General features: G+C 38.5%; 1 protein-coding gene across 7 annotated transcripts in view; it reads left to right on the top strand.

Moving 5' to 3' along the window:
- mef2aa (myocyte enhancer factor 2aa) overlaps positions 1–24,019 on the top strand; it is a 223,804-nt gene that overhangs the window by 79,942 nt on the left and 119,843 nt on the right. For all 7 annotated transcript variants that reach the window (XM_061925034.2, XM_072911837.1, XM_061925035.2 and 4 more), the window contains exon 2: positions 377–586. In XM_061925034.2, coding sequence (XP_061781018.1) covers positions 533–586 — 54 coding nt within the window. In that variant the 5' untranslated portion in view covers positions 377–532. The remainder of the gene's footprint in view (positions 1–376; positions 587–24,019) is intronic.

Genomic DNA, 24,019 nt, shown 5'->3' with positions numbered 1-24,019 from the left:
ACACAAAAGTCAATATTTAAAGACAGTTTTGCACAAGCACCATCTGTCCCACAAATGAAAGATGGATGGACATCATTACCTCAGTTCAGCGATAATGATGTGATAATTCGACAGGGTTTTGTTTGTTGTTTGAAACTGCATTGATGCAATACAATACTGTGTTAATGCTCCACAAGTGCAAGGCTGTCTTTCATTGACTTCAGCTGCGATTCGCATGAGGAGATAAGGGCGCGACATGTGGGTCCCATACTCCCAATGACATTGAGAACAGAAGACTCTTGTGCTTTGAAGTGCCTAAGGAGACATTTACTGAGTGGCATGTTAACTCGCTCGCTCTCACCATGTCCGTCTGTCTCTTTTTGTGTGTATTTTGCAGCTTTTGCCGACAACCGCTGACCAGCATATGGTGTGTTGAGAAACCAAGAAGAAGAACCTGTGCATAATGTGCTAGGAGAGGCGGCGGACGAAAGTCAGTGTGTCGTGTTTGTCCGATATCGTCTAAGTGTCAGAGAGACGGGGAAAGGACAGAGCCATGGGGCGAAAGAAGATACAGATCACCAGGATCATGGATGAAAGGAACAGACAGGTATGTTGAACCAATGTAGATCTTCTATACTTTAGATTATTTCCTGAATATTGGTCGCAGCTTCATTCGGGTCACAGTAAAAGTCTTGTAACATGACTTCTAGATTTTGACAAGGGCCAAAAATGGTTTGTCTTTTTAAAATGTTGATTACGGCATTTTTGTCCAAGATACTTTTTAAACACAGTAAAAGTCTTGTAACGTTGCTTTAGTGTCTTTCAACTTTTACTTTGTGAGAAGCAGTGTCCTCCACAGTGGACATGATTTATACTAGTCTTGATTAGGATCACAGTAAAAGTCTTGTAACGTCACTTCTAGATTTTGACAAGGGCCAAAAATAGCCCTTACAGTTGAGTGTCTTTAAATGTGACAATGTAAACCAGTGTAAAGCAATAATGTTGACTTTAGTGTCTTTCAACTTTTACTTTGTGAAAAGCAGTGTCCTCCACAGTGGACATGATTTATATTAGTCTTGATTAGGATCACAGTAAAAGTCTTGTAACATCACTTCTAGATTTTGACAAGGGCCAAAAATGGTATGTCTTTTTAAAATGTTTACTAAGTTACGGCATTTTTGTCCAAGATACTTATACACAATAAAAGTTGTGTAACGTTACTTTAGTGTCTTTCAACTTTTACTTTGTGAGAAGCAGTGTCCTCCACAGTGGACATGATGTATATTAGTTTTGATTTGGATCACAGTAAAAGTCTTGTAACGTCACTTCTAGATTTTGACAAGGGCCAATGGCCCTTACAGTTGAGTGTCTTAAAGGTGACAATGTAGACATCCAGTGTAAAGCAATAATATTTACTTTAGTGTCTTTCAACTTTTACTTTTTGAGAAGCAGTGGACATGATTTACATTAGTCTTGTTTTGAATCACAGTAAAAGTCTTGTAAAGTCACTTCTAGATTTTGACAAGGGCCAAAAATGGTATGTCTTTTTAAAATGTTGTGAGAAGCAGCGTCCTCCACAGTGGACATGATGTATATTAGTTTTGATTTGGATCACAGTAAAAGTCTTGTAACATCACTTCTAGATTTTGACAGGGGCCAATGGCCCTTACAGTTGAGTGTCTTAAAGGTGACAATGTAGACATCCAGTGTAAAGCAATACTGTTTACTTTAGTGTCTTTCAACTTTTACTTTTTGAGAAGCAGTGTCCTCCACAGTGGACATTATTTACATTAGTCTTGTTTTGAATCACAGTAAAAGTCTTGTAAAATCACTTCCAGATTTTGACAAGGGCCAAAAATAGTATGTCTTTTTAAAATGTTGACTCATGTTGACTTTTGAAAATGTTGACTCATGTTAACTTTTTAAAATGTTGTGAGAAGCAGCGTCCTCCACAGTGGACATGATTTATATTAGTCTTGATTTGGATCAGAGTAAAAGTCTTGTAACGTCACTTCTAGATTTTGACAAGGGCCATTTTTGGCCCTTACAGTTGAGTGTCTTAAAGGTGACAATGTAAACATCCAGTGTAAAGCAATAATGTTTACTTTAGTGTCTTTCAACTTTTACTTTTTGAGAAGCAGTGGACATGATTTACATTAGTCTTGTTTTGAATCACAGAAAAAGTCTTGTAACGTCACTTCTAGATTTTGACAAGGGCCAAAAATGGTATGTCTTTTTAAAATGTTGACTCATGTTGACTTTTTAAAATGTTGTGAGAAGCAGCGTCCTCCACAGTGGACATGATTTATATTAGTCTTGATTTGGATCAGAGTAAAAGTCTTGTAACGTCACTTCTAGATTTTGACAAGGGCCATTTTTGGCCCTTACAGTTGAGTGTCTTAAAGATGACAATGTAAACATCCAGTAAAAGTCTTGTAAAGTCACTTCTAGATTTTGACAAGGGTCAATGGCCCTTCCAGTTGAGTGTCTTAAAGGTGACAATGTAAACATCCAGTGTAAAGCAATAATGTTTACTTTAGTGTCTTTCAACTTTTACTTTTAGAGAGGCAGTGTCCTCCACAGTGGACATGATTAGTCTTGTTTTGAATCACAGTAAAAGTCTTGTAAAGTCACTTCTAGATTTTGACAAGGGCCAAAAATGGTATGTCTTTTTAAAATGTTGACTCATGTTGACTTTTTAAAATGTTGTGAGAAGCAGCGTCCTCCACAGTGGACATGATTTATATTAGTCTTGATTTGGATCAGAGTAAAAGTCTTGTAACGTCACTTCTAGATTGTGACAAGGGCCATTTTTGGCCCTTACAGTTGAGTATCTTAAAGATGACAATTTAAACATCCAGTGAAAAGCAATAATGTTTACTTTAGTGTCTTTCAACTTTTACTTTTTGAGAAGCAGTGGACATGATTTACATTAGTCTTGTTTTGAATCACAGTAAAAGTCTTGTAAAGTCACTTCTAGATTTTGACAAGGGCCAAAAATGGTATGTGTTTTCAAAATGTTGACTCATGTTGACTTTTTAAAATGTTGTGAGAAGCAACGTCCTCCACAGTGGACATCATTTATATTAGTCTTGATTTGGATCAGAGTAAAACTCTTGTAATGTCACTTCTACATTTTGACAAGGGCCAATTTTGGCCCTTACAGTTGAGAGTCTTAAAGGTGACAATGTAAACAGCTTCTATGCACATATATTTATGGTTGATGCATTGTTAGGTTACATTCAGGCATGTGGCATTTCCACAAAAACGCAGAAATCCGTATTTTTAGATATTAATTTTGACTTCTATAAGTGAAAATATCAAATGCATGTTTTTAAAAACTGAAATATCGGTAAAAATGCTATATTAACAACATTTGTTGAACGCGCGCCCCAGCCGCAGGTGCTCGCGGTTCCTCTTGCCGAAACACCGCCTTGCCTGCACACTCTTGGCATTCTCTCGATGAGTTTCAAGAGGTAGTCACCTGAAATGGTTTTCACTTCACAGGTGTGCTTGAAGCTCATTGAGAGAATGCCAAGAGTGTGCAAAACAGTAATCAGAGCAAAGGGTGGCTATTTTGAAGAAACTAGACTATCAAACATGTTTTCAGTTATTTCACCTTTTTTTATTAAGTACATACAGTAACTCCACATGTCTTCATTCATAGTTTGATGCCTTCAATGACAATCTACAATGTAAATAGTCATGGAAATAAAGAAAACACATTGAATGAGAAGGTGTGTCCAAACATTTGGCCTGGACTATATATGTATACTCCTATTTCTGGGGCTGAGGTTGCCGAGGTAGTTAAAAAGCTCCTCGGTGGCAAGGCTCCGGGGGTGGATGAGATTCGCCCGGAGTTCCTTAAGGCTCTGGATGTTGTGGGGCTGTCTTGGTTGACAAGACTCTGCAACATCGCGTGGACATCGGGGGCGGTACCTCTGGATTGGCAGACCGGGGTGGTGGTTCCTCTCTTTAAGAAGGGGAACCGGAGGGTGTGTTCCAACTATCGTGGGATCACACTCCTCAGCCTTCCCGGTAAGGTCTATTCAGGTGTACTGGAGAGGAGGCTACGCCGGATAGTCGAACCTCGGATTCAGGAGGAACAGTGTGGTTTTCGTCCTGGTCGTGGAACTGTGGACCAGCTCTATACTCTCGGCAGGGTCCTTGAGGGTGCATGGGAGTTTGCCCAACCAGTCTACATGTGCTTTGTGGACTTGGAGAAGGCATTCGACCGTGTACCCCGGGAAGTCCTGTGGGGAGTGCTCAGAGTTTATGGGGTAACGGACTGTCTTATTGTGGCGGTTCGCTCCCTGTATGCTCAGTGTCAGAGCTTGGTCCGCATTGCCGGCAGTAAGTCGGACCCGTTTCCAGTGAGGGTTGGACTCCGCCAGGGCTGCCCTTTGTCACCGATTCTGTTCATAACCTTTATGGACAGAATTTCTAGGCGCAGTCAGGGCGTTGAGGGTATCTGGTTTGGTGGCTGCAGGATTAGGTCTCTGCTTTTTGCAGATGATGTGGTCCTGATGGCTTCATCTGGCCAAGATCTTCAGCTCTCACTGGATCGGTTCGCAGCCGAGTGTGAAGCGACTGGGATGGGATTCAGCACCTCCAAATCCCAGTCCATGGTTCTCGCCCAGAAAAGGGTGGAGTGCCATCTCAGGGTTGGGGAGGATATCTTGCCCCAAGTGGAGGAGTTCAAGTACCTCGGAGTCTTGTTCACAAGTGAGGGAAGAGTGGATCGTGAGATCGACAGGCGGATCGGTGCGGCGTCTTCAGTAATGCGGACGCTATATCGATCCGTTGTGGTGAAGAAGGAGCTGAGCCAGAAGGCAAAGCTCTCGATTTACCGGTCGATCTACGTTCCCATCCTCACCTATGGTCATGAGCTTTGGGTTATGACCGAAAGGACAAGATCAAGGGTACAAGCGGCCGAAATGAGTTTCCTCCGCCGGGTGGCGGGGCTCTCCCTTAGAGATAGGGTGAGAAGCTCTGTCATCCGGGGGGAGCTCAAAGTAAAGCCGCTGCTCCTCCACATCGAGAGGAGCTAGAGGAGGTGGTTCGGGCACGTCCGACCGGTAGGAGGCCACGGGGAAGACCCAGGACACGTTGGGAAGACTATGTCTCCCGGCTGGCCTGGGAACGCCTCGGGATCACCCGGTAGGAGCTGGACGAAGTGGCTGGGGAGAGGGAAGTCTGGGCTTCCCTGCTTAGGCTGCTGCCCCCGCGACCCGACCTCGGATAAGCGGAAGAAGATGGATGGATGGATGGATATATATGTATATATATATATATACATATATATAGTACGATATTATCATGGTATTAAGGCCACGGTATTATATTATTGCGGTATACTGTATGTCCCCCCCAAAAAAAAAACGATTTATAAATGTTGTAGTGTATAAAATGAAGTGGCAGGAATGTTTAGGATAAACACACTTACTGGAATTGAACATACATGTAATTCTAAAATGATCTAATGATATTTATTTCTACAAACACATAAATGTATTTTACACAGTATATCCCGCCCTCTTACGTGCATTAGCATTTGGTGTTGTTCGCTTATAATAGCAATTTGGATAGCTTGCGTTAGCTGTCATTGAATGTATATTCTATCATAACAACAACATGACTGCAAATTGTTTGTTTCTTGTCTTGGACTGCGTTTGTATGAGTGCACGCTCTCCCTGAGTGAACGTGTTGGCGAGACCGGGCGAGTGACCGCCGTAAACATCAATCATTTTATTTGGGCTGGTAAACATGTTTTATTGCATAAACTTCGTCATTGTGAAAAATATAGACAATTGTCAAACAACTGTGCTCTGTTATAACCACTAATGGTAATATAAACAAGCTAGTGGTGTTTTTGTTATATTTTTTGCTTTAAAAAATGTTACCGTGAGAAAATTGCACACAGCAACTTCAAGTGCAAAAAAAAAAAAAAAATATATATATATATATATATATATATATATATATATATATATATATATATATATATATATACGTTTGTATATATATATATATATATATATATAATTTATCAATTTTTTTTTTGAAACAGTGGCTGTCCCTGCACAATTTATATATATATATATATATATATATATATATATATATATATATATATATATATATATATATATATATATATAAACTTACAGTTGAGTGTCTTAAAGGTGACAATGTAAACATCCAGTGTAAAGCAATAATGTTTACTTTAGTGTCTTTCAACTTTTACTTTGTGAGAAGTAGTGTCCTCCACAGTGGACATGGTTTATACTGTATTAGTTTTGAAAATGCTGTTTCTCATAAATGTTAACTAGCAATATAACTTTTAATAATGTAAATCCCTCACACACTGATGTTTTGCTTTGCTGGCTTCAATGAAATTTTCTGGGTGATGGTTTATGAGGTGGTGACTTGTCCAGGGTGCATCCTGCATTCCCACCCCCCCCCATCAAATGGGACAATAGGTAGCACGCTTTGCAGAATGCAGACTTTCTTACCAGCGCCAAAGAGGTTTTGTTTTTGCCAGGGTTTATTTGTGTGTTTGTTAGCAACATAACTAAAACAGTTATGGATGAATTTTGATTACATTTTTAGGAAATGTCCCAAAAGACAATTCCTCTCATCTTACGGACACACTTCACTTCCTGCTTAGGGCACTCCAAGCCCACCACCTTGGCGGCCCCCACTGCGCAGAGGATTCTGGGAGATCTAGTTTATTTTCAGACCAGGCCAACGCTAAAATGCCAGGAAAAAAACGACACACCAAATTTTTTGTTTTGATATTGTCACGCGTCACGGCATTATTGTGAAGACTTTGAAACCGAAATACCGCGGTATTCATAATACTGATACACCCGTAATATATGTATGTTCATATATATATATATATATATATATATATATATATATATATATATATATATATATATATATATATATATATATATGAACATACATATATTATTATGAATACATATATATATATATATATATATATATATATATCTACATATATATATATATATATATATATATATATATATATATATATATATATATATATGATACTAATGATGATTAAATCACATCTATCTGCAATTATCGTGATTAATTTTGAGTTAACTATGAAGAAAATGAGATTAATCGTGATTTAATATTTAAATTATTTGACAGCCCTAATATATATATACATATATATATATATATATATATATATATATATATATATATGTATATATATATTAGGGCTGTCAAATAATTTAAATATATATATATATATATATATATATATATATATATATATATATATATATATATATGTATATATATATTAGGGCTGTCAAATAATTTAAATATTAAATCACGATTAATCTCATTTTCTTCATAGTTAACTCAAAATTAATCATATATATATATATTTATATATATATATATATATATATATATATATATATATATATATATATATATGTATATATATTAGGGCTGTCAAATAATTTAAATATTAAATCACGATTAATCTCATTTTCTTCATAGTTAACTCAAAATTAATCACGATAATTGCAGATAGATATGATTTAATCATCATTAGTATCATATATATATATATATATATATATATATATATATATGTAGATATATATATACATATATATATATGTATATGTATACTAGGGGTGTAACGGTACACAAAAATTTCGGTTCGGTACGTACCTCGGTTCAGAGGTCACGGTTCGGTTCATTTTCGGTACAGTAAGAAAACAACAAAATATAAATTTTTTGGCTATTTATTTACCAAATGTGTAAACAATGGCTTTATCCTTTTAACATTGGGAACATTATATTAATTCTGCCCACGTTAGTCAACATTAAACTGCCTCAGGTTGTTGCTCAGATTAAATAAAATGACAAAACTTTTCTTCTACATATAAAAAGTGCAACATTAAACAGTTTCAAGTCAACTCATCATGCTTAATTTATAACAGCATTTGGGAAGCCTGTAGTTATTATGTAAATGTTATATTTTTATCAACTTGTGATAGCAGGGATCCTGCCATTCAAAACTAGGCTGCTCCATTACTAATGATTAATGTAACTATAGCTGAAAAAATAGTACAATAGCAATAGGAGAGACTACACACACTACACCCACACACACACACACACACACACACACACACACACACACACACACACACACCGCAAAATGAGCTAACGTTACGCTAAAAGCTAATTAGCCTTCACCTCAAGCCAAGAGTGCGAGCGAGCTGAGCTGCAGTTTAAGTTTCTAGAACGTCAACGGGCTCATAGTGATGTCACTAGTAGTTGTATTTTAATTTGGGGAGAGTACGCTGCCTGATGCTCACCTGCTAAACACCTATCTGCTCGATGCTGAAACACTGACTACATGCGCTCTGAATACGCACTGCTGATTGGCTGTTACCACTTTGAATACGCACTGCTGATTGGCTGTATATTGGTCAAAATACTTAATAAAACTATTATAGTTACATAAAAATACAATCAAATATGTTAAATTAATTAATAGATAAAAATACATGGTACTTGGATTTTAATAACGTTTTTATTTTATTTTTTTAAGTCAATTTACCGTCTAATGCTGCTCATAATCTCTCAACAGCTATTACAAAAAAAAAAAAGACTTTTTCAGGTTAGCATACCATTTTGCAGCTGCAGCGTTAGGAAGATCTTTGCAGAAGTCTGCATTCTCTGAGTGCACTTAATGTATTTACCAATCTACTGATATGATTTAAAAACATCACTGTCATCAAAACGCGCCTGTCAGTGTTCCAGCTCTGCTTTCCCCTCCTGCTTCATATCTACCATAGCAGCTGTCATTGTTTGCATTGATCGGAACAGACGTACCTCCCTCCCTGAAGTCGCAGGAGAGCGACCATGACATTTCTTTGTCAATGCAGTCATATTTACAGACACGCTTCCCCTGCCGCCCTGCAATTTTGGCCAGAAAACTTGATGAGGCAGCAGGAGTTCTCGGCGGCAATGGGAACCTCATGGTGTGTCTTGAGTGGACCGAGGTTGGTTCCAAGCACAGAGGGGAGCCTGTGGCCTCCCCACACTGTAGTGCTTGTCCACCCCGCACCCCCTTGTCCACCCTGGCAGTACGGCCAAGTCCCTTTTGCAGCTGTTTGGTAGTAATTACCAGCGGCCATGGCATTGCAGCACCCTCTCATTTTGTAGGGCGGGTCAGCGGGACACACAGCATCCTTCTGGGCTACTCTGGTTTGGTACAACCACAGAGAGATGGAATTTTCTGCAAAATAAACTATAAATCAGCTTGTTCAGCTGAGGTGCTAAATCAGAGATAGGTGGATTAATCATTCATAAAATTCAAAGATAAAGTTAGAACCAAAAATAACGGAGCAGTTCAAGCCACAGCATGTCATAGAGCACAGGTGTCAAACTCAAGGCCCGGGGGCCAGATCTGGCCCGCCACATCATTTTATCTGGAAATGATATGTGTCAATAAAGTACTTAATATTTTCTCATGAAATGTAAAAGATTTTATTCATTTTGACAGAAAAAATATATGTACTGCTTGAAATTGCATACCTTTTAAGCTTTAATATAATATATATATATATATATATATATATATATATATATATATATATATATGTATGTGTGGGAAAAAATCACAAGACTATTTCATCTCTACAGGCCTGTTTCATGAGGGGGTTCCCTCAATCATCAGGAGATTGAAACAGGCCTGTAGAGATGAAATAGTCTTGTGATTTTTTCCCCACACATACATATATTGCGCTCTACTACGGTATCGAGCACTATTTTTTGGATAACCTTATTAAGACATATATATATATATATATATATATATATATATATATATATATATATATATATATATATATATATATATATATATATATATATATATATATAGTATAATTGTCTATCGATCCAAGATGCACATCAATGAAGGAGATAAATAAAAATTAAATGAAATGAAAAAATGAAAATAATAGTATCCAATATTGCAACAAATATTACAGTATATTAACATACTTTCCAAACATATTTTTGTCTAAATAAAAATACTTAACTTTACAGCAAACCACCCATCAAATTAATAAAAATTACAATACATTTTACGTTGTTATTTCCAGCATATTACTGTAAATTGAAAAAAACTACTGCTGTTTTTTGCCTTAAAATTCTGTTGACTGAGTTGCCAGTTTTTGACTGTAAAATCTACAGTATTACTGTAAATGGAAAGACAGTACTGGTACATTTGTTTTTACAATAGAAAAATTGGCAAACGAACTTGTACTGTTTTTCCATTAACAATAGCCATCCATCCATCCATTTTCTAGAATGTTGTAAAAACCAATGTAAATTTAACACAAAAATTCCTGCAACTAAGCTGCCAGCTTTTTTCCGTAAACCCCCTCCCAAAAAAAACATGGTTCTGTTTTTCCATTTAAAATGCTGTAAAAAAAATTAAAAAGTTGTGCACTATAGTTTACAGTAAAATTTTGTAAATGTAAAGTTGTTACTGTAAAATCGACAGTCTACTTAAAACAATTTATATAATTAATAAAGAAATCCAGAGGCAAATTCATACATTAATCGCTGTTACAAGCGGCCCTCTGATGGCAGCCATAACTGCCATGTGGCCCTCAATGAAAACCAGTTTGACATCCCTGTCATAGATAGGGATGTCAAACTTTTGTGCGGTGTTGCTTCCTTATTTGTCATTATTCAAAGCTGATTTTAATGTGTAGCAGCATAAAAATGCCGATCGCATCATTAGTCCAGATTCTTCACAGAATTTTAATTAATCATGATTAATCACAGGGGATTACTATTCTGCATAATTGAAATTAGCTTAGCGCTGTCATAGAGGAACCGAAAGACGATAATTAAAACCCAAGCAGTAGCGTCAAGGGTCTGGAGAATGACATCAACACAATCCAGGCGGACCTGAAGGATCTAAGGGTGGGAAACACTGCGCTGCGTCAATCACTCAAGAGTCGGCAGGCCCGGCCCTAACCAATCTGGCGCCCTAGGCAAGATTTTAGGTGGCGCCCCCCCACATCGGTAGTGAAGTGTATATACTCACAAGAAACCGAATAGCTTTGTCTTTGACTTTTTTTTTTACTTACAACTATACCTAATATATAAAGGGGTGGAAAAGTGACTATTACCTGCAGGGCAAACATTAGCTAACCAGAAGGCAATAACAATGTAAACAAAAAACACCTGCTTAAAAGATCTAATACAAATGTCCCTGAGGAATGTAAGGTGGGAGTACTGTAATTACCTAACGTTACATTATTATTTTCCATAACAATTTAGCCCCCTCCACAATATTAACCCGAAGTTAAAACAGAACTAGCTATTTATTGATTAGCAATTGCCGAATCATGTAACATTAGCTTAATGCTAAAAAGCCAGGTTACTATCACATTCTGTAACAGACAAATAATTTCATGTAGGCTAACGTTACCTACCTGCTACCTCTGTCTTTTCTCGTTTCTCCTCCTCTTCTTTTCTCTTTTTTCTTCCCTGGGCACCTGACAGTTTTGGCCGTTTTGACATCTTGTGTTGATTTTTTGATGTGGTGACGTCCAAAAAGAGTCATGATAAGGGAAGGGAGGGGGCGCACCGTGCGGGGGGAGGGGGCGTAATGTTGTAACAAATAATATTTCTATTAAATAGGCTTTACTTTGCATTTTAATTAACGTGGGATTATTTTTTGTATTTAGAAATAATAGTACCAATTTTTTTTTCTTTTTTTTTTTCTCCAACATTTGTGGCACTGGCGTGGTGCCCCCTGATGGACGGCGCCCTTAGCATTTGCCTATACGGCCTATGCCACGGGCCGGCCCTGAGAGTCGGGATGCATACCGAGTACCGGTGTTTTTTAGTACCGCTTCCTAATTAGGTCATTCCATGTGCCTGCGCTCACTATAAACAAATAGGGCGTCTATTGTGTGAGACTTCTTCACTGTTTCAGAGGAAGATATTTTTGTGCTATTTGCAGCAAATGTTCTGCAAACTTTCCGTGAGGAGGGGAAAACATAGAGCTTCAACACATCGAACCTTATAAGCTGCCTAAAACGCCACGTTCAACTTCATGACAAAGACTTATTGGCCTAGTGGTTAGAGTGTCCGCCCTGAGATCGGTAGGTTGGGAGTTCAAACCGAGTCATACCAAAGACTATAAAAATGGGACCCATTACCTCCCTGCTTGGCACTCAGCATCAAGGGTTGGAATTGGGGGTTAAATGATTCCCAGGCGCGGCCACCGCTGCTGCTCACTGCTCCCCTCACCTCCCAGGGGGTGATCAAGGGTGATGGATCAAATGCAGAGAATAATTTCGCCCCACCTCGTGTGTGTGTGTGTGTGACAATCATTGGTACTTTAACTTTATTCTTAACTGGGAAACACACCATAATCTATATACTACTGCCACCGAACATCTTAAAATTGCAAAGGCATGCAATGTCTACTATATAATACTTGCAAATTAGTTTTTTATAAAAAAATTTTTTAGGGCTGTAGAAATTAATGAGTTAACTCATGTGATTAATCACAAATTAACGCATTTATCATAAAAACAATTACATTAATCACACAGTTTATTTTTGACCGTGCAAGCTCTTTTACCTTGGTCGCTTTATGGCCAGTGATCAGATCAATGCATACGTCAGTACAACATTGAGTGAACTTTAGATAAAACTGTTAACGAGTTTTGTGCAAATAAATGACATGCAGTCAAGTAAAACGTTCCTGAATGACATTCTGGCAATAAAATTGCATTTCTGTACAAATATCGGGGTCTTTTCATAAGGTAATTTCAATTATGCAGAATAGTAATCCCCTGTGATTAATCATGATTCATTCAAATTCTGTGAAGATTCTGGACTAATGATGCGATCTGCATTTTATGTTGCTACACATTAAAATTAGCTTTGAATAATGACAAATAAGGAAGCAGCACCACACAAAAGTTTGCAACACAACACACCACAACACTCCTCAAAAGTTCCTCAAAGTCACGCACGCTGTGTTAATTTGAAGTGAAAAACGCTCTTTTTTTTTTAGGATTGAATAAGATCTGCTTCTTCTTACTGTGATTAATTGTGTAAATGTAGAGCTGTGACGTTCCTTTGTGGAACTTGTTAAGTATGTTCGAAACAAATAAATCATCATGACCATTGTTAAGTATACCAAACAAATTCAGGATGTGTTTCTTTCTCCCTGTTGTGTAGAAACAATGTTTGACTGTGGACTCGCAATTCTAACTTTACAGTTCTGTCCTGTGACATGCTTTGAGCTAATTAACAGCGCAACACCTGGTTGTGGGCGTATCACACTGTTGACAGCAGGCTAAATTAAAATCTGTGTTCTCTAGGTAATGATCTGTGAAAGGAGTTGGAAAAAAACAACTGTTAAGACTACTTAGACTTAATCAATCAAGCTGTATTGCAGACTCCAACAACGTCCAAGTAGACATACAATCAAATACAGTACATAAAACAAAAGGCATTATCATATCAAATTAAAACAGTGCTTGTGCATATTCAGTAAAAAGGAATCTAATAAATAAATATATGCATCAATAGAAAAAAACTATATATACTGTACAGGCCAATTTTGGACACACCTTCTCCTCATTCAATGCGTTTTGTCATGTCTGTGATCATGTTTTGTTTAGTTACTGTATGTTTTGCTTGGTTTTTGGACACTTTTGAGTTCTTGTCTTCACTCCCTTTGTCACCATAGTAACCATTAGTTTCACCTGGTTCACATCGTCATGTCACGCACCTGTCTCACGTTTTCACATTTTGAGTCACGCACCTGTTTTCACTAATCATGTCATCACTATTTAAGCCTGTAGTTGCCAGGCAGTCAGCCTGACGACATCACTCTTGACACACTCCTGACATTCTGTTTCATGTTCATAGTCCATGCTGCCCTGTTCACGTCATCGCAAGTAAGTTTTGTTGATTAATGCCACAGTTAGTCTTTTGTTTTTTTGTCCATAGTTCTGCCTTTGTGCGAGTTTTTGTTTTTATAGCCAAGTTTTATACTTCCGCCCTTGTGCGCGCCTTTTGTTTATTCCTTTTTTGAGTGTTAAAATTAAATATGTCTTCACCTTCACGCTGTGTCCGGTCCAAATCCTTTGCACCTCGGGAAAACAATCCACGCCAAAGTCCAAGTCGTAACACGTTTTCATTATTTTCATGACTATTTACATTGTAGATTGTCACTGAAGGCATCAAAACTATGAATGAACACATGTGGCGTTATGTACTTAACAAAACAAGGCGAAATAACTGAAAACATGTGTTATATTCTAGTTTCTTCAAAATAGCCACCCTTTGCTCTGATTACTGCTTTGCACACTCTTGGCATTCTCTCGATGAGCTTCAAGAGGTAGTCACCTGAAATGGTTTTCACTTTACAGGTGTGATTGAAGCTCATGGAGAGAATGCCAAGAGTGTGCAAAGCAGGAATCAGAGCAAAGGGTGGCTATTTTGTAGAAACTACAATATAAAACATGTTTTCAGTTATTTCACCTTTTATTAAGTGCATAACTCCACATGTGTTCATTCATAGTTTTGATGCCTTCAGTGACAATCTACAATGTAAATAGTCATGAAAATAAAGAAAACACATCGAATGAGGAGAATGTGTGTCCAAACTTTTGGCCTGTACTGTATACTTTAAAAATGCGTCTACATATTCTATGAAAGGCACAGTGTTTCCATATATACAATTGGTACCTAACAGAACTACCCCTAGGATTGGTTATCTGTATAATAAGATAATTCTCGGACCCCTGCAGTCTACATATAATTTAATAATATAATTTATAATTTTAATTTAACTTGTGTTTTTCACAATGACTAATTACTTTTTGAGATCCGCTTTTCTTTTTTGTTTGGATATAAACTGTTGGTGACATGACAGGAGTTTATATTATTAAAGGTCACCATCGGCGCTCAGATATTTCAGTTCACATTAGCTGGCTCAGCAGTGAACACGTGATGACAAAAATCTGCCGCTGTTGCTACGAAGTGATGTAGGAGCATGTGCCTTTCTCTTTCTTTCCCCTGGGCATGATGCACACTGTCATCTCCCCAAGGCATGACTCTAACCGGGGGAGGGGGGGCGCTAACCATTAGCATATAATCCACATTATTCTGTTGCTTCTGTAGAAACCCATAAACAGTGCTACCTTTGAAGTCAAATGGCTCTGAAGTTGTGCATTCATGCAAAATATTCATCAGTAATCGCACAATTACCATATTTTTCGGAGTATAAGTCGCACCGGAATATAAGTCGCACCTGCCGAAAATGCATAATAAAGAAGGAAAAAAACATATATAAATCGCACTGGAGCCTGGCCAAACTATGAAAAAAACTGCGACTTATAGTCCGAAGAATACGGTATTCAGATTTTGAATTCCTACGGTCTCTATTTGTTGGTTTTGTATAAAAAGATTGACTAATATAATTTGTACGGATTGATACCTTGGCCAAATTTCATCGGTACCACCGAGTACCGATTCAAAATCATCCATCCATCCATTTTCTACCGCTTGTCCCTTTTGGGGTCGCGGGGGGTGCTGGACCCTATCTCAGCTGCATTCGCGCGGAAGGCGAGGTACACCCTGGACAAGTCGCCACCTCATCGCAGGGCCAACACAGATAGACAGACAACATTCACACTCACATTCACACTAGGACCAATTTAGTGTTGCCAATCAACCTATCCCCAGGTGCATGTTTTTGGAGGTGGGAGGAAGCCGGAGTACCCGGAGGGAACCCACGCAGTCACGGGGAGAACATGCAAACTCCACACAGAAAGATCCCGAGCCCGGGATTGAACTCAGGACTACTCAGGACCTTCGTATTGTGAGGCACATGCACTAACCCATGTACCACCGTGCTGCCCCGATTCAAAATCAAACAGTACCAATTTTTGATAATTCATGTCGCATCAAGTTGCACTTGACACCAGCTGACGCGGGAAATTAGGCGAAATCGTCTTTAGGTAATGTTGCAATTTCCAGTGCCAACAAAGAAAGTAAGTAAGGCTCCACTTTTTAAGCGAGCTCCATGCTAACGTACACTGGATATGCCATACTGCTGATTAGCATTGGCTATTTCAACACCTCAGAATTTGTTAATGAAAACGACAACTAGATAGTACTTTATTGATTCCTTCAGGAGAGCTCCCTCAGGAAAATTAAAACGACAACTCAGATGCATGTCGCAATCAAACAGCTGGCGTGTAATAAATACAATACTTACAGTATAGACTTTGTAAAACATGCGACAAGACTGGCCCATGCAACTTAACGGCAAAGACTACTTCCTGACTATGGCAACACACCTTTGACGAACTGAAATGAATGAATACTTGCAAATAACACTCAGTGGAAGAAAGCAGTATATAACAATAGTTATTATTATCACATCAGTGTTACATTTAAAAAATATACTGTATTTTTTAAAATCCTTTTTTTTCCTCAAAACTCAACAGTGCCCCTTATAACCCGGTGCGCCTAATGTACGGAATAATTCTGGTTTTGCTTACTGACCTCGAAGCTGTTTTATTTGGTACATGGTTTAATGATAAGTGTGACCAGTAGATGGCAGTCACACATAAGAGATACGTGTAGACTGCAATATGACTCAAGTAAACAACACCAACATTTTATATATTCCATTGAGAATATAGAACATTACACACGGCGCTCTAAAATCTATCAATTTTTTTTGTACCATTTTGGTAAGCTATGAAGCCGCACCGCTTGATGGATTGTACTGTGCTTCAACATACGAGTATTATTATGGTGTGTGTATAAGGTAAGACATATTATCTGGCGTTTTGTTTCGCATTATTATGCAAAAGCAACGTTTCTTACCTTCTGGTACCTGCTGATCTTTATTTGGGATCTGCAAAAGTCCTGAAAAATTGCGCGCATTCGCTTTAATAGTCCGTGGTGACACCGTAGTCAATAAGCTTCTTCTTTTTCTCTATCTTCTTGTTATGGGACATTCATCCTACGCTGTTGCCATTTCTAATATAAAGTAGTGGAAAGTTCTTACATCTGCCATGAAAGCGCTAAAACATACCAGTGTAGTGAGTTTACATTATTCACCCAAGGAACTTTAGTTATTAGAGAGTTCCGGTCGGACGGTTTTTCATGGGACACATTTCCGGCGGATGAGGAGGTGCTGCTCCGTTTTTTGATATAAGTAAAGTCTGAATGTCATTAAAACAGTTAGCTCCATCTTTTGACACTTCTTCCACTCCCGTCCTTGCACGCTACACCGCTACAATAAAGATGACGGAGACGCTGCCGATGGTGAGCCACGTAAATAAGACCGCCCACAAAACGACGCATCCTGAAACAACTGTCAGAAAGCGACTTGAAGATGGTCTGTAAAACATCATTTATGCAACATTTTGACCAAAGAAACACCATTACATGTTATGTAGACCACAAGGAACTGTTTTACATTTAGAAAAAAATAATCATAATATGACTCCTTTAATGTGCCCTATAATCCGGTGCGCTTTATATATGAAAAAAGATAGAAAATAGACCATTCATCGGCGGTGCGCCTTATAATCCGGTGCGCCCTATTTTACGGAAAATACGGTATATATATATATATATATATATCAAAGAAATGAATATTTACTACCTCATGAACATATACCAAGAATTGGTACTGTATCGGTTCAAATCTGACGCATTATGAGACATCAGAACACGGCTTTTATCCAACTTTTGTTGTTTTACCTTTGCGGTGATTAACTTCTTTTTACGCTTATATGCACTTTAAAAAGACGAGACATAAAACCAGGGGAGACAGGGCCTTCTCTGTGGTCGGCCCTAAGCTCTGGAACACTCCATGTTCGAACTGCTCCCACAGTGGAGTGTTTTAAGTCTCGTCTTAAGACCCACTTTTATTCTCTGGTTTTTAACACTACGCAAGTTGTGTGGTCCTCTGTGTTTTTAAATTTGTATTTCTAGTTGTTGTTTTAATTGGTTTTACCATTTAAAATTGTTTTAAATTATTTTTGTATTGGTTTTATATTTATTTATTTTGTTTTTATTCAGTCATTGGTGGAGCTGAGGATAGTATTTGAATCTTGTTTTTAATATTTTTCTGCAGCACTTTGGAAACATTGTTGTTATTTAAATGTGCTATATAAATAAAGTAGTTCGGATTGATTGGATTGAAAAATGACATGGTGAGATGCGTGAGCCACATTTGCGTCTCATCGCCTTGACACCTCAGTGTTAAAGGGGAACATTATCACAATTTCAGAAGGATTAAAACCATTAAAAATCAGTTCCCAGTGGCTCATTTTATTTTTCAAAGTTTTTTTCAAAATTTTACCCATCACGCAATATCCCTAAAAAAAGCTTCAAAGTGCCTGATTTTAACCATCGTTATATACACCCGTCCATTTTCCTGTGACGTCACACAGTGATGCCAATACAAACAAACAGCAAGGTATAGCGACATTAGCTCGGATTCAGACTCGGATTTCAGCGGCTTAACACTGTCTGATAAGATAATTACTAACAACTATGAACTAGGTTTACAGCATATGAAATACATTTGGCAACAACATGCACTTTGAGAGTGCAGACAGCCCATTTCAGGCGCGCTAAGAACATATATTTTTCCACGATTTCAGCACTCAGGTTAACCATACCTAAACAGACACCAAATACTGCATTACACAAGACTACCAGAATGTACTCGAATGATTGAAAAAAAAAAAAGTTTTTAAGCTAAATAGGGACGGCGTGGCGCAGTGGAAGAATGGCCGTCCGCGACCCGAGGGTCCCTGGTTCAATCCCCACCTAGTACCAACCTCGTCATGTCCGTTGTGTCCTGAGCAAGACACTTCACCCTTGCTCCTGATGGGTGCTGGTTAGCGCCTTGCATGGCAGCTCCCTCCATCAGTGTGTGAATGTGTGTGTGAATGGGTAAATGTGGAAGTAGTGTCAAAGCGCTTTGAGTACCTTGAAGGTAGAAAAGCGCTATACAAGTACAACCCATTTATTTATTTATTTAAATTATTGGTAAACACAGTTTATGTATAATAATTTACGTAAAACCGCGAGCAATGAATAAAGTTTTCATCAATTAATATATTCTGTAGACATACCCTCATCCGCTCTCTTTTCCTGAAAGCTGATCTGTCCAGTTTTGGAGTTGATGTCAGCAGGCCAGGGAAGCTATGGTCGATATTCTTCTCTTGATCATCTTCGGTGGCATAAGGGACGGTGTGAGCCAAGACATCCAGGGGGTTTAGCTCGCTCGTCTGCGGGAACAAACTGCCGCCATTGCTTGCCGTGCTACGGAGGTCCTTTGTCCCTGAATTGCTCACACACTCCGGCAGATTCAATGGGGGTCTGGCGGCAGATTTCTTTGACTTTATCGTTGGAAATGCATCTGCTTTAAGTGTCGCAGGATATCCACACATTCTTGCCATCTCTGTCGTAGCATAGCTTTCGTGGGTAAAGTGTGCGGAACAAACGACTGACCATTTCGTCGGCTTTTCCACACCCTCATATTTTGAACAAATTTCGTCCAATTTTTTGCCACTTTCGCATCTTTGGGCCACTGGTGCAACTTTAATCCGTCCCTTTTGGTGTTGTTACACCCTCCGACAACACACCGACGAAAGTGAGAAAATGGCGGATTGCTTCCCGATGTCGCTTCGAGAGCGAATAATAGAAAGGCGTTTAATTCGCCAAAATTCACCCATTTAGACTTCGGAAATCGGTTAAAAAAATATATGGTCTTTTTTCTGCAACATCAAGGTATATATTGACACTTACATAGGTCTGGTGATAATGTTCCACTTTAATAACATTGTCTCCAAAGCTGAGTTTTTTTTTGATTGCCATCACTGGACAGGTACTGCATTTAGGTAGCTTGTGTGCTCTGTGTCCTTATTGATCTCCATGTGTTTTGGCGGCAGTTCAGATTACACGGCAGAGTGTTGTGTCGTCTTACAACTGAAAAGGCTGCAGGTTCGATCACTGGGTCCTTGAACAAGATACAAAAGCACCAGTTTGCCTGTAAGGCATCATACATGCAGTCCGTGTTGCAGTTTGCTATTACTCCACATGAAGTTTGTGTCTCTTGACGCACGGCTCGCTGAGGTGAACTTAATGAGTCTTGAAGGTCCCGTCACCATGCACACGGTAGGAGAGTGAACAGCCACTTCCTGCAGGTACACCCTGCATGTGTGAGAGGCGTGCACACCATACCCTGCCGCTCTCATCACTCAGATGGTCACTCTGATTGCCACTGAATGCTAGATAATTATCATATACAGCAGCCCCAGTGAGGCTTGATTCTTGTCATTCATGGCATCCACTGCAATTAACCTTTGTGACGGACATATAGAACAGACAGACTGAAACGGTATACTGTCTCCTAGTCAACCCTTCCAATACTGAATGTCACATGTTTGTCTTTAAAGAATATATAAATATAAGAGCTAAATTTGCTTAACACTGTAATTGTCCGCATTGTGCTAAACTTCCCAAGCATGCGAAACTTTCTAAACATTCTAAATCTGCTTAACGTGCTAAATATTGTAAACATTCTAAACATGCTAAATGTGCTAAACATTGTAATTGTGTTGATTGTGTTAAACATTCTAAATCTGTTTAACGTGTTAATTGTGCTAAACATTCTAAACATGCAAATTGTGCTAAACAATGTAATTGTCCTGATTGTGCTAAACTTCCCAAACATGCTAAAGTTTCTAAACATTCTAAACATTCAAAATGTGCTAAACATGCTATATGTGCTAAACATTCTAAACATGCTAAATGTGCTACATGTGCTAAACATTCTAAACATGCTAAATGTGCTACATGTGCTAAACATTGTAATTGTGTTGATTGTATTAAACATTCTAAACATTCTAAATCAGCTTAATGTGTTAAATGTGCTAAACATTCTAAACATGCAAAATGTGCTAAACAATGTAATTATCCTGATTGTGCTAAACTTCCCAAACAGATTTCCCAGAATTCCAGGTTTTCCGGGACATTTTTCCCATTCAAAATGAATTGGCCATTTTTCAAATTTCCACCATTTCCACATTTTTCAGTCGATTCAAACCATTCCCCTTTCAACACATTCCACCATCCTTAGAAATTTAAATTGTTTTTTTTTCAATTTAAAAACATTTCCAGGATTTCACAGAATTCCAGGTTTTCCGGGACATTTTTCCCATTCAAAATGAATTGGCCATTTTTCAAATTTCCACCATTTCCACATTTTTCAGTCGATTCAAACCATTCCCCTTTCAACACATTCCACCATCCTTGGAAATTTAAATTACTTTTTTTTCAAGTTAAAAACATTTCCAGGATTTCCCAGAATTCCAGGTTTTCCGGGACATTTTTCCCATTCAAAATGAATTGGCCATTTTTAAAATTTCCACCATTTCCACATTTTTCAGTCGATTCAAACCATTCCCCCTTCAACACATTCCACCATCCTTGGAAATTTAAATTACTTTTTTTTCCAAGTTAAAAACATTTCCAGGATTTTCCAGAATTCCTGGTTTTCCAAAGCCCTATTTCCACCTTTTTTTCTGGCGACTACTCCTTCCACATTTTTCAACGCATTCCAACCGTTCCACCGTCAAAACATTCCTCTTAATCAGAACAAAAAACGAAGTTGTTTTTCTGAACTGAAAAAATTTCCGGTTTTCCCGAAATTCCAGGAATTCCATAATCCATCCATCCATCCATCCATCCATCCATCCATTTTCTACCGCTTATTCCCTTTTGGGGTCGCGGGGGGCGCTGGAGCCTATCTCAGCTACAATCGGGCGGAAGGCGGGGTACACCCTGGACAAGTCGCCACCTCATCGCAGGGCCTACACAGACAGACAGACAACATTCACACTCACATTCACACACTAGGGCCAATTTAGTGTTGCCAATCAACCTATCCCCAGGTGCATGTCTTTGGAAGTGGGAGGAAGCCAGAGTACCTGGAGGGAACCCACGCAGTCACGGGGAGAACATGCAAACTCCACACAGAAAGATCCCGAGCCCGGGATTGAACCCAAGACTAGTCAGGACCTTCATATTGTGAGGCAGATGCACTAACCCCTCTTCCACCATGCTGCCCGAATTCCATAATACCATTTCTCAATTCAACATGTTACTACTTTAACATTTCTCGACCGATTTGAAAAATTCCAACACCAACCATTTCAACTCCAGACCATTCAAGTTTTTTTTTTTTTACCATTTTCAAAAAAATTCCCGCTTTTCCCAAAATTCCCTTAATCTTTAAGAAATTCCCATTGAAATCAATGGAAAATTCTTCAAAGTTCCACAACTCCCACATTTTCCATCTGATTCAAACGGTTCCAACTTCAAAATAGTCAGCCTGTTTGGGAATTGTGTGCTCTACTTCAACAATTCTAAAAAAAACAAAAATCCAGGATTTCAGTTCAACTTCAGCATTGGAGCATTCACACGCAATTCTCACAGGAATTGCCACATCTAGTTGATAAAATGCTTTGCTCAGTGTATAAGTATAGTTTATATAGAAATAATTAGTATACAGTATGTACCGTTTATTAAAATGTTATTATTTCAGACATGTATTTATTACAGCAAGCATGACTGAAATAGCCAAATAAAATGTGTGCCCCTTAATAAAACTGCCCCTTAACTCATGTTTGATTCCATCCCTTACCCTCATAGATGATCATTTACCTTTATCTACCATTTCCTACCTTGTAACACTTCATGGCCCACAATTCCCCTTGAACCATTCTCCTAAATTACCATGACATCCTCTCCATTCAGGTTCAGGATGAGTTCATGATATAATTTCAAGGTCTTTCCCACCCAAGACCTTTTTGTGCCGTCATTTGTCCACGCGGAGATCCTGCGGCCCTTTTCTGTCTCAGGGAGAGATGATGCGGACAGACAGTCAGGGCGGACCGTGCGCTGCATGGCCGGGGCATCAGCCAGAGGGTAGGGGTCACTCTGCCAGCTGGTGCCAGATCTCTCTTGTCTCTCAAAACTCTCATGTCTGCCATCTGCGGGGTGACGTTGGGTTTTTCTAATAAGGCTTGCAGCTCCTCACCCCTCCGGAGGTGTGAGCACGACTCTGGCAACTCCTGGCCGTGTTATAGTCACAGCTGAACTCCAGGGGCCCCAGATGTCTTGTTTGTCGTCTTGGCACCTCTGCCTCAAGAACGACACTGATAGAGGCTTTGACTGACATGTCATGTATGTACTGTATATTTCTGGGGCTGGCGTTTGACTGGATATCCTTGATTGCAGCCAAGTGTTGCACTCCATTTGCTTCATTTTCTGGCTTGCAAACGCGTGACTTAGAGGCTGTCCCCCCCTCAAAAGGATGGCAAACATTCAATAAGGCTGCTCTTTATTGACCTTTAGCAGTCACATGTGAGCATATTTAAAATTTTCTAGTGGTGAATAGATAGATAGTACTTTATTGATTCCTTCAGGAGAGTTCCCTCAGGAAAATTAAAATTCCAGCAGCAGTGTACATAATTGAGATTTCATTTAAAAAGTAAAAAGTAAATAATGGGGGTATAAATGGAAATAAAATGGAACATATTAAAATAGGAATAAAAATAAAAAGCAACAATAAGAATAAAAATATAACCGTAAAAATAAGAATATAACAAGAGAAACTAGGCAGTAGTGACCATGTTATGAAAATGTATTGCACTGTTATTGCACTGTTGCTAATTGTAGTTTATTTCAGTATTGATATAGATTCAAGATTCAAAATGCTTTATTATTGTCCATTCTTTAACATCTACAAGACACATAAGAAATGAAATTACATTTTCGGCACAGTCCCACTAAGAGCAGACATACGTTACAAGGGGGACAAGACGGGACCGCCGACGGTTCAGCCACTTACGGCGCTCCTTAAAAAAGGTGGGAA

The sequence above is a fragment of the Nerophis lumbriciformis genome, linkage group LG29 (genome assembly GCF_033978685.3).
Source record: "Nerophis lumbriciformis linkage group LG29, RoL_Nlum_v2.1, whole genome shotgun sequence".
In the NCBI taxonomy this organism is placed as follows: domain Eukaryota; kingdom Metazoa; phylum Chordata; class Actinopteri; order Syngnathiformes; family Syngnathidae; genus Nerophis; species Nerophis lumbriciformis.
The sequence above is the reverse complement of the archived record's forward strand: the minus strand, read 5'-3'. Positions and strand labels throughout refer to the sequence as shown.